General features: G+C 37.0%; 1 protein-coding gene across 2 annotated transcripts in view; it reads right to left on the bottom strand.

The window, feature by feature from the left end:
- The window catches only part of LOC143538255 (uncharacterized), a 29,900-nt gene extending 16,586 nt beyond the window's left edge, over nt 1-13,314 (bottom strand). For both annotated transcript variants that reach the window (XM_077031851.1, XM_077031852.1), the window contains exons 1-24: nt 13,095-13,314; nt 12,846-13,008; nt 11,450-11,559; nt 11,240-11,350; nt 10,940-11,083; nt 10,566-10,853; nt 10,359-10,483; nt 10,160-10,281; nt 9,975-10,066; nt 9,692-9,890; nt 9,530-9,596; nt 5,782-5,930; nt 5,604-5,674; nt 5,356-5,529; nt 5,126-5,197; nt 4,922-5,020; nt 4,752-4,841; nt 4,562-4,637; nt 4,379-4,472; nt 4,230-4,299; nt 3,963-4,142; nt 3,707-3,829; nt 2,758-2,841; nt 2,497-2,681 (exon numbers count right to left, since the gene is read on the bottom strand). In XM_077031851.1, the coding sequence (XP_076887966.1) occupies nt 2,497-2,681; nt 2,758-2,841; nt 3,707-3,829; nt 3,963-4,142; nt 4,230-4,299; nt 4,379-4,472; nt 4,562-4,637; nt 4,752-4,841; nt 4,922-5,020; nt 5,126-5,197; nt 5,356-5,529; nt 5,604-5,674; nt 5,782-5,930; nt 9,530-9,596; nt 9,692-9,890; nt 9,975-10,066; nt 10,160-10,281; nt 10,359-10,483; nt 10,566-10,853; nt 10,940-11,083; nt 11,240-11,350; nt 11,450-11,559; nt 12,846-13,008; nt 13,095-13,214 (3,008 nt within the window). In that variant the 5' untranslated portion in view covers nt 13,215-13,314. The remainder of the gene's footprint in view (nt 1-2,496; nt 2,682-2,757; nt 2,842-3,706; nt 3,830-3,962; nt 4,143-4,229; nt 4,300-4,378; nt 4,473-4,561; nt 4,638-4,751; nt 4,842-4,921; nt 5,021-5,125; nt 5,198-5,355; nt 5,530-5,603; nt 5,675-5,781; nt 5,931-9,529; nt 9,597-9,691; nt 9,891-9,974; nt 10,067-10,159; nt 10,282-10,358; nt 10,484-10,565; nt 10,854-10,939; nt 11,084-11,239; nt 11,351-11,449; nt 11,560-12,845; nt 13,009-13,094) is intronic.
- Nucleotides 13,315-16,107: the final 2,793 nt, after the last annotated feature.

Genomic DNA, 16,107 nt, shown 5'->3' with positions numbered 1-16,107 from the left:
TTGTATGGTAACGAAGAGGGAATCGAACCCTACTAATATTCGAGAACTAGGGAACCGAACCCTACTAATATTCGAGGAAAGAGGGACCAGACCATTATAATATCTGTGATGTTAGGGACCAGACCCTTATAATATCTGTGAGGTTATAGGGCGAAAGGCTCTTTAAAACGTATGATTATGTATGTAAAGAAAGTATGAAGGTAAGAATGAAAGTATATGCAATTATGTGTGTATGAAAGAAAGTTAAGAGGTTAAGTATGAAATGTAAGAAGGTATTGTATGATTATGTGATTAACTAGAACTCACTCAGCGTAGCTGACTTTTAGTATGCACGCAGGTGAGTAGGAGGAGGCATCTCGCTTGAGGAGACACGTGGCACTGAATAAGAGGCTGGCATCGGAAGACTCAAGATGTTTAAGTTTAATGTTTCATTTATTTTGAAAGGCAAAATGATGTTTTAAGACAAGACGTGTTTTGATATGAAATGTTTTAAGAAAGTTTTTATATTCCGCGGAAGTTTTAATGAACTCTGATTTGTAAGAACTGTGTTTATGAGTAAATCCGACGCGAAAGTAGGGCTACCGGGTTCGGGGCCTTACAAGTTGGTATCAGAGCAAAGTTCGAGAGATTTAAGCATCCTACATGCTTAGACTCGAACAGAGAATGAGATTTAAGTAAGAAAGGAAAGAAGATGCCAGTTCAAGAATGCCATGTGTCGCTCAAGCAAGATCAGTAAAGGTAAAGTGTATGATTAAATGATATATGTTAATGAGAAAGAAAAGATATGTGATCGGCAGGGATAGGAATAATTGATTGTTTGATTTGACTAACTGCTTAAGTAGAACCAGCACAAAGAGACTCATAAAGGGAAGTGTATAGGACACGGAAAGCAACGTGATCAGCTAGTCACAGCTAGCCACTGTTATTACCTGTTAGCCTTGCTATCCTTGTACTAAATAGTTCCTTGAGTGATGATGTTTGTGTTTCCCTTTTAGAATACGATGGCTGGAGCTGGAGACATTGCTGGAGCTGGAGGTCGCACTGGACGACGCGGCAGGCCTCGTCGTGTCCAGCAACTTTCGGTTGAGACAGCTTCTAACACCGAAGATGAAGGAAGCGCAGCTGGAGGAGACCAGAACAACAACGAAGAGGTTCAACTTAGCCCTGCAGTTCAAGCCCTTATAATATCTGTGATGTTATAGTATGCACGCAGGTGAGTAGGATGAGGCATCTCGCTTGAGGAGACACGTGGCACTGAATAAGAGGCTGGCATCGGAAGACTCAAGATGTTTAAGTTTAATGTTTCGTTTATTTTGAAAGGCAAAATGATGTTTTAAGACAAGACGTGTTTTGATATGAAATGTTTTAAGTTTTTATATTCCGCGAAAGTTTAATGAACTCTGATTTGTAAGAACTGTGTTTATGAGTAAATCCGACGCGAAAGTAGGGCTACCGGGTTCGGGGCCTTACATAATCCTCTCATCCCAAGTCAATTTCGGTCGTCCTCTACCCCTCCTCCCCTCTATAGTAATGTTTTCTACGGATCTAACATGATTCGTCGTCTGTCTTCTCTTCACATGTCCAAATCATCTCAATCTCCACTCTCTTATCTTGTCTGCTATGTTCGCCACCCCTAATCTCTCGCGAAACACAACGTTTCTTATTCGGTCTAGCCTTGTGTGCCCGCACATCCAACGTAGCATTCTCATTTCTGCTACCTCCATCTTCCGCACTTGTGCCTTCTTGATGGCCCAACAATTGGTTCCATATAGCATTGCAGGTCTAACTGCCACCCTATAGAATTTTCCCTTTAGTTTAGTCGGGAAACTCTTGTCGCACAATATACATGTGGCTGCTTTCCATCTACACCATCCTACCTGAACTCGATGGGTCACATCACTGTCTAATTCCCCATCGCTCTGTACAAATGATCCTAAATCTTTTAATGAATTTAGGCCTGAAATATTGAACCTGAATCTTTTAGTTTATTAATTATTAATTGATCATTGCACATTTTGATCTAAAGTTTTAGGGCTAGAGCATTTATTAATTTAATCAGTTTTTCAGTTATGTTTTTACAGGTTTTGATTGATAGCAACCAAACCAACGGTAATCTGATTAATGTAAAACTGTATATATTACAAGAGATGACCCACTCCTTATATGGAGAGAGGCCTTTAAGCAAATAATAATTACAATTGATTGGTGCCTAGCATACATGCAAGGACCTACAGTTAAATACCTAGGTTGCATGCAAGGGCCTAGATAAATAACTTATTAACACCAACAAATCGGTTTTAAAAAAAACATATAGCCAAACTGTCTTTTTTTAATGAATTGAGTTGCGTCAGTTGATTCGGTTACAGTTAGGTTATATTTCGGTTCCATGCACACCCTTAGAAAAAAGTATTTCTTGTCATCCCGACCAGATTTAAACTGTGCAAAAACCTACCCGTTTCCGGTGACCCACCATACAGAATTTGGAGCATATTATACCTGCGGGGAAGCCTTCTAATCACAGCCTCATCAAGATCAAAAGGTCTGTTTGTGGCCGCAAGAACAAGAACCCGTTCGGTATCTTTTGTGCGAAGACCGTCCCAATTCACCATGAACTCGTTTTTCATTTTACGCATGGCTTCGTGTTCTCCAGGATTCTCCCTCCTCCCCAACATGCTATCCACCTTGAAAAAAATAATCAAGTTATGCTTTATCAATTAGTTATTCAATACGATTATAAAATAGAATAAATAATCATACTTCATCCACGAAGACAACACTGGGAGATATTTTGCTAGCCAATGTGAACACAGCCTTCACATACTTCTCACCCTCACCAAACCACTGAATAAGAGAACATAGAAAGAAAAAAGTGAGCAAAAGCTTTGTAAAAAAGGCAACTTTAATACTTTATATAGAGATGGCAGGTTAGAGTATGAGTCAAACGGGTTCAAGTTCAGACGGGTCATTTTTTACAATAGTCGAAATGCCTTCAATAGTCCCACAACACTTTTTTGTTTGTTTCTTTAGAGAAAAAAAAGTAGGAGTGTGCATGAAACTGAATTAACCGACCCGTAACCTAATTAAACGAACCTAACCAAAAACCAACAAATCGGTTTAATATTTTCTTTTGAAAATCAAAAGTAATGGGTCGGCTATGGTACCGACAAAACCGAGTATACTAAATGCATGGTTAACCAAACCGACCCAATACGCCTTAACATTAATATTATGGATTATATAATTTTTCAATGCTATGAAATACATACAAATGTGAAAAGGTAAAGCTCAAATTATTCAATCCCTATTCATTAAGTAGTTCAAAATTTCAAGCCCAAACTTTCAGGCACAATTACATTGTTTTGAGTTACTTTATTCAAGCTCAATCATTTTATGACCAATTCTAGTTCACGGTTAGCAGAACTAGAACCGAACCAAATCAATATGTGAAGCCAAGTGACCATAACCGATCGGTTAGCGTTCTATGGTTAACCAAATGTTCAATTATGGTTATGGTTTTGGGCCAAAACTGATCTGATCAAAACCAACCCATACACCCCTAGAAAAAAAACAAAAACAAACTGTAAATTGTTTGGATGTTTCTATGAGAAAACAAATAATGTGCTTGAACTGTATTAGTTGGGGAAAAAAACCACTTGATTAGGCTTGTTTACTTCATATGCAGAAACTTGTGAAATTAATGTGTGACCTTTGATGTGATGCTTGACATGGATATATTTATAAAGTTAGCACCAGCTTCAGTAGCCACAGCTTTAGCCAGCATAGTCTTTCCGGTTCCAGGAGGCCCAAACAAAAGAATGCCTTTGCATGGCTGTAATTTAACAACTTATATTAGATATCAATTTTGCTCCAAATATATATATTCAAGCTTGGACATTTATATTCATGCCAGCTTGTTATGTAGAGTAAAAATGTATATAATATATATTCAAAAAGAGCTCAACCTTGGTTAATTGGCCTTTGCAGAAAAGTTCAGGTCTTTGTAGAGGGAGCATAACCAACTCCTTTAATGTATCTTTGACCTTTTCAAGTGCTCCAATATCATCAAAAGTTACTCCAATGTCACTAGGAGGTATGACATCACCCAGAAGTCGTTTCTCAAATTCATTTTCCGTCACAACATCCTATAATTGTTTAATATTATTATATCAGCAAAATTGGTATGCAACGGTTTCAAGTAACAATCAACAAACATAGATCACCGAAATCACCTTGAGAGACTTCTTCAAACTCTTGGATTCATTTTGAATTGCTTGGAGCATTTCAATACCGTACTGTATACTGTCAGGTAGCAGTGTATAGAAATAAGAAACAGGAAACACTAAAGAACAAAAACAACAGACTTTTGTAATTTAAATACCTCTCATTTGATAGAAAAAGTTTTGCATCGGCATCGGCTTGAGCATGTTGCATTAAATGATGGCTTAAAGCCCATCCGACCACTTTCTCAGCGCCTTCAATTACCCAAAACATTTAATTAGTTTAAACAATAATTTCTCTTATAATATATGTAATGTGATTGAAGAAAAAAGACTCAGCATACTTTCATTTGTAAGCAACTGATCCTTGATGCACAATGTTTCCAGCACATTACATTCTAATCCACTGCGGTTAAGAACCTGCATAGTAATTGTTGTATCATTATGCATTAAATGTTGTAGATTGCAGTACCCACAAAGTTGGAAACACGTAATGTAACATTGGTAATTAACTGTAAATGAAAACTTGCTTACATTACGTAAATGATTAAGATTCCCTTTCATCTTTAAGGTTTCAGCATCTCGGTCCAAATGTTGTTTCCAACTAGCAAGGAGATTCTCATCCTGCAGAATCTCACAAATTCATAAATGTGTGTGTATGAGTGTATACGAGACAAGAAGCCAATGGAACTTAGGGCACAAACCTGAGGAATGTGAATGGCCACTTTATTAGGAAAAAGTCTTGTTAAAAGCTTAGTTGCCTTAGGAACTTCCTTCCCCCTTTCATGTAATCTTCCAATATCCTGAAAAATGTTTTTTCTTTAATTTATTACACCAAGGTTTCATATAAGGATTAACTTATAGATACTTTTTTACACGGGTGATATACCGAAGGCAAAAGTCATTACCGGAAGATTAAAGTCAAGCAGAGCGGTTTGGTTGCTGCCAAATTTTGTGAAAAGTAAACCACCAGGATGTGACTGTAATAAAAGCATACTGAATGCAATTATTAACAAAGATAACTCAATACACATTCAAAAAAGCTATAAATCTAAAAAACAAATAAGTGTAAAAGAAAATTAAACATAAAAATGGTACAGTGTCCTCTCAAAATAAACAACTATGCGATTTGATTTACCTTTTCTTTGCGACTATCGGTGTGAGTTTGTGAACCGATTACAACAACATTGTCTGGGAGCTTTTCGAGCCAGTCTTTAAATGTGGAATATGAATCTGAGCTCCCGACAATAGACTTCTCTGCATCTTTCATGGACAAAATGAAAGGAATAGTCCTACTCTCACTGGATACAACCTGCCAGAAAAAAAAAGAACCACTTACTTTGGAAGCTATGAAAAATATAACTATGCTAAAAAGCAAAAGCCTACCTCAAACAGCGTGCTGATGAGTACTTTATCAAGATCTTGTGTGCCTGTGGAATCCAAGCGAAGCTCATTGGCTGGTAGAGATAACATGTATAATGAAACACCACGTTAGATGGAGTAAAAATGTCAATGAAAACAAGATACTTCAAGTTTATGTGCATGTGGAAAATTATTAAATTACCAGAGCAAAAGAATCCATAACCACCATCACAAAGTCCACCTAAGTCAACCCCATCAGAAATTGGTTTATCAAATTTTACACCGATTTTCGAGAGAAAATTGTCCTCAAAAGGTAAAAGAACCCTCCCACGAGCCCCAGAAGTTGGACCCCTAAGGTCAAGAAAACATAGCAACCGTGAAAATAACTATAAAAAACATTTGAATAAAAAATAAACCATTTTTTTAATAAAATACTTTAGAAGATTGTATGATACAGCATATAAAACATGTAACTGGAGGTGGCAAGATGTGTTAAATATGATATGTAAAAGCGCTCTCATAATAAACATTTTTTTAATAATACGACTTAGAAGGTGTATGCTGTTGGGTTCGTAGGCCTTGTTGGCCCGGTTTATTATATGAAGTCAAAAGAGGAGACGGGTGTGGGCGGTCGGGCCCAAGCCCGGCCCGGTTTAGATTTCTTGCATAATAATTTACTAACCCTAGTTCAGTCTCTATATAAACAACATTATGTACTTGTAATATTTGTCACTCAATAAAGATATACCTAGTTGCCACCCGTGGACGTAGGTCAGTTTAGACCGAACCACGTTAAATCCTCGTGTTCGTTTATTGCTTTCGTGTCGTGTTCGGTTTCGTGTGTGCGTTTAATCCTAACAAGTGGTATCTAGAGCTTAGGTTCGGATCACGCGAAGAACACGTTGAACCAGCCGAGTCGCCGCCAAACCATCCAGCCGCCGCCACCCTACTGCGCTAGGGTTCCGCCGCCGCTACGGTTCTCCGATTGTCGTTAGGGTTTACGCCGCCGCTGTTTCGCCGCCACTAAACCCAGCCCGACGATCGCGACTAGGGTTCAGTCCACCGCCATACACCACCGTAAGCCAACGCTTGTTTTTTTTTGAGTTGCAGAAGATAGGGTTGATCTAGGGTTTCGTTTTTTGGCAGCCGCCAAATTAACCCAGCGGTCACCGGGTTCGTCTTGTTGGTCATCAGTTCGATTAGGGTTTGCCGGCAGTAGTGCCACCCTATTACCGATTTGTTCGATCGTCATTCAAGAAGCATCAACCGCTAAAAGTCGTGTCGGGCAGTCTAGCCGACAGAACTGAGTAACCAGCTGCCGTTACGGGTTTGTGGTCAAAGTATAAGTGTGGTAGCCGAGCAGTGAAGCCGGCCTGATTACCTGTTATCGCTGATCAGCCTAATCAAACCAAGAACAAGTTGAATCAGGATTCTATTTTTCATTGAAGAATCGTTGTCAAGTCAGAAGAAGCGTTAAAGAAACGGAGAACCAGTGCCAACCGCGTTTGTCAGGTTTATCGTTTCAGTTTAAAGTTTTGGTTTCTGATTTTCAGTTCGATATTCCGCTGCGTATAAATAGGTTGATTTTTTTAACAGAGTTCAGTAGAACAGTCGTTAAGTTCAGGCTCGTGCGATTGCTGTGTTTGTCTCTGTTTTATCCAGTTTTTCGTTTTAGTCATTGTCATGGCAGAAGACGGAAAAGTTTCGATACAGAAGTTTGACGGACAGAAGTTTGGTTGGTGGAAGATGCAGATTGAGGCACTACTTTGTCAGAAAGACTTGGATGTAGTGCTTGAGGATGAAAAACCAGAAAAGATGTCAGAAGCAGATTGGAAGAAGTTAGACAAGAAAGCTAGGGCTTGTATTACATTGTCGTTGTCGGAAGATGTGGCGTTTAACGTCATGAAAGAAACCACAGCCCGTGGTATGATGGACGCACTATCCAACATGTATGAGAAGCCTTCGGCAGCGAATAAGGTCTATCTTATCAGAGAGCTAGTGACAACTCGAATGAAAGAGGGTGGGTCAGTTACAACTCATATCAATAATCTTAATTCGATCTTGTCCCGCTTAGTGTCAGTTGACATTAAGTTTGATGATGAAGTTCAAGGCCTCTTGTTATTATCCTCTTTGCCCGACAGTTGGTCGCAAACAGTGACTGCAGTTTGTAGTTCGTCTACAAATATTACTTTCGATGGGATTCGAGATCTGATTCTGGGAGAAGATTCAAGACGCAGAAGTTCAGGTGAATCATCAGGCAATATGCTAGTCACAGAAGGTAGAGGTAAGGGAAAACAGCGAGGCAGTGAGAGCAGGAAGAGGAGTCAGTCTAAGACTCGTAAGGATATTGAATGTTGGGGTTGTAAAGAGAAAGGACACTTCGGGAATCAGTGTCCGAATGGTAAGAAAGAGGTGAACGTTACAGAAGACGACACAGATGACGGGGGTCAGTAGTGATGAGGCTTTGGTTTGTAGTGTTGAAAGTAGCGTTGATGCTTGGGTGATGGATTCTGGTGCATCGTTTCATGCCACTCACTGTAGTAAAACGATGAAGAATCTTAAATTTGGGGATTTTGGAAAGGTTCGACTAGCGAATGATGATATTTTAGAGGTTACGGGTATGGGAGACGTTGATTTGATAACTTCAGCCGGTACTTCTTGGACTTTGAAAGACGTGAGGGTTATTCCAAGTTTGAAGAAACGTTTGATATCAGTTGGGCAGTTGGATGACCAAGGGCACGATGTTAAGTTCGGGATATGGGCAGTGGAAAGTAGTCAAAGGGAATCTCGTGGTTGCTCGTGGCAAGAAAATGGGTTCGTTGTATATGGTCAATATGTCACCGAAAGGAGTGGATCCAGTTTTGGTGAAAGACAAAGTCCGGTTCACAGAATCTCGTGGGCAGAAGAAGGTTCGTTTTGCAAGTAACAAACCCAGAGCCAAAGTGAAGATTCAGGATGAACGAGCTAGGAAGGTTAAATCAGTTGGGGGACATCGTGACAGTGGGAGCACAGGTCGTGTTTCAGTTACAGTTCCAGGTCGACAGTGGATTAAGAAAACCAGTATTCCAGCTGTAAAAGTCTCTCCAGTGAATTACTTGCTGAATATGGAGAGTGTTTGTTCTCAGAGTATCTCGGGATCCGGTAGTTTGTTTCAGTGGGAGCCGGTAGGGACAGAGAACGGGTCAGGGGCAGTTTTAGCCGTGACTGACGTGTTGGAGCTCCGGGGAGCTTCAACGGGCCTTCAGGTTAATTGATGAGAAGGCGGTGGCAACTAGAAGAAGTTTAATGTTCAGATTACAGAAGTACAATCAGGAGTGCAGACGAGAGTACTCAAGGCCTCCGAGTGGGAGATTGTTGGGTTCGTAGGCCTTGTTGGCCCGGTTTATTATATGAAGTCAAAAGAGGAGACGGGTGTGGGCGGTCGGGCCCAAGCCCGGCCCGGTTTAGATTTCTTGCATAATAATTTACTAACCCTAGTTCAGTCTCTATATAAACAACATTATGTACTTGTAATATTTGTCACTCAATAAAGATATACCTAGTTGCCACCCGTGGACGTAGGTCAGTTTAGACCGAACCACGTTAAATCCTCGTGTTCGTTTATTGCTTTCGTGTCGTGTTCGGTTTCGTGTGTGCGTTTAATCCTAACATATGCATTAATGATACACTTCGGGTGACTTTCCATCCATTTGACCATTCCATTTTTGAGATATAACACAACCAGTAAGCGGCTCATTCATAAGAAAACGGTTCAAGATTGCCATCTCTGTACCAATAAGATATTTGTTGTCTAAAATATGACTACAAATACTATATTTTTACAATAATAGTCTAAAATGCACATCAACCAACTTTTAAAATTGGTCAAAAATTGCGACCTCACAAATACTCAGAATTTAAATTTAGCTTTCACACAGACAAACAAACGAGTTGAAGTAACCAAATTGCACCTTAAAGAAGATGAAGACGGGTATATGCTTCCTCCAGATGCAGAACCTATAAACTTTACTCTATCACCTACACATTTGTACTTCATTTGTGTTAGAAAAAAAAAAGAGAGAAACACATTAATCGAGCAAAGAATAAACAGTAATTCTGTTAACAGAACGTACCCAGTTTGAATGTGGGACTTTTGGAGGTTCCTGCAGTAGGTGTAACAAAGTCAGCCTCCATTTTCTGTTGTGGGTCATGAGAAACATTTTCATTTCCGGTTACATCTAATTCACTATTGGTACTTGCAGTTCCAGTACTTCGCTTTGAAACATTGTTAGTACTCCCCTCTTTCAATAGCTCAGCTTTTGATGATAAACCCTACAATTCAATTGAAAGACTTAATTTTTGTAAAACTAATTCTAAAATAGATTAAGTGTAGAATGCTGACAGATTAAATCTTACACCCAGAAACGAATGGCTATCAAATATAAGCAATTTAGCGCCATAATAATGTGCAAGCGCTTTTGTTAGCATCTCCTGATAAATTTCAGAACCTGAAAAAAATGTTTAGAAAAATATTCATACAAAAAAGAAAGATCCAAACCTTAATTTGATCAGATGATAAAAAAGGAGTATTAGTAACATACTTGCAGGACCAGAAAGCAAGATTCTAGGATACATTGTAGGGAGTTCAGAAGCATATTTAGCTTGGTCTCTATGCTTCAAGTGTATATAAGATGCTGCAATAAGCACATTTTTGGTGTTCTCGCTGCATAAAGTAACAGCATTTAAGTAGCACGTCCTTGCATGCGTTTTTAACATAATCGTGCTGATTAGATATAAAACCTTAAATAATATGGAAAATCATCAAAAGAAACATCAACTTCACGCCCATCAATAATCGCAGCAAGAATCTCTTCCTTCAACATTGCAGATCTTACAGACATTCCTGGTGCCACAGCAGGCTGTGCCTGTTCAAATATATATATGCATAATAACCCAACCACAGCTGTTGAAAAACCTTAAAAATAATTAGGTGAAAATCATACTTACATTTCCTGTTTCGGTAGCTCCAATTTCAGATGCACTATCTTTACCTGTAATTGTCGCTGAATTTACTTCTAGACCATCAGTCTCATCATTATCAAGATTAGTTGCCGTTTGCACAGCTTTCTTCAAATGAGACAAATCTGGCCTCAGATTAGATAAAGATGCCAATATAGAAGCACCTGTAACTGCTGATGTGTCCCCTGCACGTCTTTCAATATGCAGCCTTTTCAGGTCTCCACCACAAACATATGTACGTGGTCTTATCAAATCGTTTGGTAGTTTCTGAAAAATCTATTTGGAAAGAAGTTAAAGAAAATCTTGAAAAGGAAAATAACAAACAATGCATTTAACATGATATTTTGCTAAAAGAAGGATACATAAGCGTGATTCCCAGAACCAAAAACAACTTCATCCCCTGGATTCAAAACACAGCTTGTTCCTTTTTTAACAGTCTTCCCATTAACAAGAAGAGATCCCTTGCTTCCTTTGCTTTCAAGAATAGCTACAGGGCCGCCATCGCGCTGATCATGTCGACAAATAGTAAGTATTCATACTGCAAATAGAAAATATGGAGTTCATCTCCAAAAATCCTAATAATCCACGTGAACTATTTTCGTGCTTAATGTAATGTGAATCCCTTAAATGGTGGCATGAAATTAAAAACTGTTACTCAATACCTCATCGCACTTGATACTGCAAAGAACAGCACTTATATCCTTAACTACAAGACTAGAATTCTTGCTTGATCCAATTATAAAGGTGCTTGTATAAAGAGTTATTGATTGGTTCTACAAGAAAACAATGCATATCACCATATCAGCTTCATAATATTAATCACTCATAGCATGTAAGTATTCAGTGAATCAGTTCTAAAGGTGAGCACAAACCAGTGAAGTCTGAGAAAGAAGCCTGCACCAAGGTGAAGCCACCTCACATCTTTGACCTTGCTTCCATGGATGAAACACTCTCGGTTTCTCTGCTAAAACTGGCGCTGCACCTTCATAGCAACCAACACCGTGTCATTGTTAATCCCAGTTATCTTATTATTTAAACATTTAAGTAATTGATTGCATCTTTGCAGGTAAACTAAGCAGATATAAAGTTAAGCAGACAATCATGCATTTATGTTGACTTATCTAAACCTAATTTGATTCTAAACCAACACAATCTCTTTCTTTAATCCCATTTTTCTTATTCAAATAAACATTTTAGAAATTGATTGCATCTTTGTAGGTAAACAAAACAGATATAAAGTTAAGTAAACAATCATGCATTTATGCTGACTTATCCAAACCTAATTTGATTCTAAACCAACACAATCTCTCATTTTTAATCCCATTTTTCTTATTCTACAAATGTATTAGCAATTGATTGCATCTTTGCAAGTAAACAAAACAGATATAAAGCTAAGCAAACAATCATGCATTTATGTTGACTTATCCAAACCTACCTTGATTTTGTTCTAAACCAACACAGTCTCATCTTTAATCCCAATTTTCTTATTCTTTAAACATTTTAGAATTGATTGCATCTTTGTGGGTTTGCAAAGCAAATATAAAGTTAAGCAAACAATCATACATTTATGTTGACTTATACAAACCTACCTTGATTTCGATTGTAAACAAGCACAATCTAATCTTTAATCATTTTAGAATTGATTGCATCTTTGTGGGTTTGCAAAGCAAATATAAAGTTAAGCAAACAATCATACATTTATGTTGACTTATACAAACCTACCTTGATTTCGATTGTAAACAAGCACAATCTAATCTTTAATCCTGTTTTTCTTATTCTTTAAGCATTTTAGCAACTGACTGCATCTTTGCAGGTAAACAAAGCAAATATAAAGTTAAGTAAACAACCATGCATTTATGTTGACTTATCCAAGCCTAACACAATCTCTCATTTTTTATCCCATTTTTCTTACTCGACAAACGTATTAGCAATTGATTGCATCTTTGCAAGTAAACAAAGCAGATATAAAGTTGAGCAAACTATCATGCAATTATGTTGATTTATCCAAACCTAATTTGATTCTAAACCAACACACTCTCATCTTTAATCCCATTTTTCTTACTCTTCAAACATTAAAGCAATTAATTACACGCACAATCATGCATTTAATGTTGACTTATCCAAACCTAATTTGACTAGTTCAGTAACTACACACATGCACAGTCAATCATTTCAATCTCATCAGACTAAATCCAACAATGCAGAACCATAAACGCATCCAACAACACACATGCAATCAATTCACATCACAAACACTCAACAACTCACCTTGAGCTATCGGAGTAACAACAACCGAAGCAGCGGGAGCAACCGCCTCGCCTCCGTCTTTCGGTCCACAGCTCGGAACCGCATTCTCCGCCTGATCCGGACTCAATTCTTTCTCCTTCTCCACAACAGGCGTCGATTTCTCCGATGCACCTCCATTATCAACCTAACAAAACGAATCAATTCAAAACCTAATCAATTCACATGAAATTAATTCAATTAAATTAAGCGGAAAATAGCGTTACGGATTACCTTCTGGCGTTTAGGAGACGGTGGTTTCTGATCAGAAGAAGATGATGAGCGTTTGTTATTATTATTGTTATTGTTATTATTGTTGTTGGATATGGATCCACTGCGACGCGTAGACACCATATCTTCTGTGTTCGTCTTCTTCGTCCTCTCGTAGAGAGAGAAACAGAAACACAAGGAGGTTCTAGAGAGAGAAACCGAATGTGACCAAGAGAATAATAATTATTATTATAATTATAATAATGAATATATGAGAGGAGAAATTATTTTTTCCCGAAAGAGAAAAATAATGATAAGTTCTGGGTTATGGCGTTTAAACGGTTTTCAAGTAGGAGACGTTGGAGTTACCACTTTGGGTCAACTTGCACACTTTGGAGTATCTAAGTTTTGAATTGTTGTACTTTGTACTACCATTGTTTGATTTGATTTATCATGTGCAAAATGTTTAGGGTCAGTAAGCTTAGCAAACCGGACGGGTAGAGTGATAAATGGGTTGAGTTAGAGTTGGTCGTGGTTCGAACGGGTTTATGTTAAAATAAAAAAGTGACAGCTTGGTTATGGTCAAAACGGGTTTTGACAAAATAGACTCGAGTTAAAATAAGTTGTTTATTGGATTCACTTGGTGGTTAGTGGTGACGGATGGAGGTGGCGGTAGTTGTGGTCACGAAAATGGTGTCGATGTGAAGGTGGCAGATATGGCGAGACAGGGTCAGGGTCGGTGTGGTGTGTGGCGGCAAAGATGGCAAGGTTTTGTTTGGGGTCGAGTGAATGTATTGTTACTCCTGCTTTTGAATAACCGATATATGAAATTTTCCTGCATATGGTATATACAAATCATCAATGAGTCTTTAGACTTACGTGCAAGCTAAAATGATCCAACGTTAAGCCTTTCAAATGATTAAAAGATATTCATATTCGACAAGATTCCTCTAACGTTTTCTTTGGGATATTATTTATCAATATGTAATTCTGCCGACTTATTTATTTTCTTTTTGCAAATTCAATATAATTTTTAATCAAGCATTCGAAAATCTTAAATGCAATCCAATAACATTGAGGATTCAAAAAGATAACGGAATTAACATCATAAATGGAAAACATTTACTTCCAAATTCCAATAATGTGTTTGGTTTGTAACGAAGAAAAATAAAAAATGAAATTGCAAAATATTCCCTCATTCATGAAATATTACCTATGAAATTTAACACATTCAATTAGAATGTTTAAACATTACCATAAAGCCCATTCTCATAAAAAATAATATTGTGGTCAAAACGAAAGTATTTTTTCATTTTACTTTTCGTGTTGATTTTCAACCGAATGCATCTTAAAACATATTCCTGTAAACCAAAATAAATTTTCTTTTCTAATTTCTTCTTGTTTTTCTTTCTTTCCCGTTTGTTATTTTACAATTACATAAATATTGATCGGATTAAAATGCATATTACTTCATGATCTGAAATTCAAAACTAAACTTACTAGAGAAAAGGTAATGCCTTAAAGTAAATCGATTGGAAATAGTAAAGTAATTGATTCAACACGTTAATGAAACTTTGTTTTGTTTATCAATATTTTTTTTTGTTTTCTAGATTGTTTATCTACAAAGACGAATTTTCTTTTAGTGTTGACGGTCGGCGCCAGTTTATTGGCTCATGGATAGTATATCATAGAAAGATCATTTTTTTTCTTTTGCATTTAGCACTTATAAGACGTATCACGTTTGAAGAAATTATGTGATATAGGAAGTAATTTTGTCAACTAAGTTTTTTAAAATTTCTTGCCATTTTACAAACAATTCACGATACAATATTTCCTTATAATTAATTCGAATTTCCTCTACTTCCAATTCCTTGAAACATTCTACCTTCATCAAAAACATTTTACAACCCAAATGGCCATGATGGTAAGTCAAAAGAAACCAAAATGTGAAAATGATAATTTTATGTTTTTTTATGGTTAATCGGTAATTTACATATACAAAGCTAGCTTATACAAAAAAATTATCATTCACCTAAAAATAGCACACAAATTCAGTGTAAAGTCACCCAAATGGTTAATTACTTAATTATATACAAATCAAGGAATTTTTAAGTAATCTTATAAGTTACCTTTTAAAGGAAAAAAAGGTGATCATTTTTCCTCTAGTTAGACAATTTAAGGTATACATCACCCTAAAAAGTTTTATTTACTCATTTTGACAAGTTAGGCTCATGTATAAATTTTTTTGTCTTGTTTTAGTTGTTTCTTATAAGTCAACTCAACCATAGCTAATGTGTGTATATATATTTTTCGAATGGAAAATTTCAGAAAACAAACATGACTAGCAAGTTGCTAGACATAGAAAAAAAACAAAGTAAATACACTCAAACAGCAAAATTGAAAACACAATTTACACCAATCCAACGATTCTATATGCAAACTTGTTTCACCCGTATTCCTTTGTAGTAGTGTATTATTGTATTTGTTTGAATAAAGTTACACATAAACATCTACATGATTATTCCATCATAATTGTTCTAGATTAACTACATGTGTTTTTTTTATCATGTTGAGACTAAGAATGTTAAAAACCTGTTAAAACAATTTGACCGTCAAAACCAAGTCAAATAAGCCGGTTTAGTTTTGTATAATAGTAATAGCACAGTTTGGGTGGTTTGAAAAACCGTTTTCACTCTTCGACCCACAATTCTTCTTTAGTGCAGATATACCGTAAAACTGAAGTGGCCAGATATTAATATATACGGGAAAAGTGTTTTTCCCCCTAAAGTCTGGTTATTTATGTCACCAAACTTTTTTTTTCAATGGAGCAAGAGGTTTCACAGTCTTGTCAATTCGTCCAAATTGTTAATCTCGTCTATATTTTAACATTAAGTCAAGGTCACTTTTGTCATTTTACCTATTTGAATGTAATTGACAATTGTGACTAAACCTTAAAAAACAAAAACTTTTGTTAAACTCTTAAACCAACTCCACATTAATCTTCAACCTAGTCGAGGGCATCGCTTTTTAGACATTT

The sequence above is a fragment of the Bidens hawaiensis genome, unplaced genomic scaffold (genome assembly GCF_021521415.1).
Source record: "Bidens hawaiensis isolate Kalapana, Puna unplaced genomic scaffold, B.hawaiensis_p1.1 tig00011541_1, whole genome shotgun sequence".
NCBI classification, from domain to species: Eukaryota; Viridiplantae; Streptophyta; class Magnoliopsida; order Asterales; family Asteraceae; genus Bidens; species Bidens hawaiensis.
The sequence above is the reverse complement of the archived record's forward strand: the minus strand, read 5'-3'. Positions and strand labels throughout refer to the sequence as shown.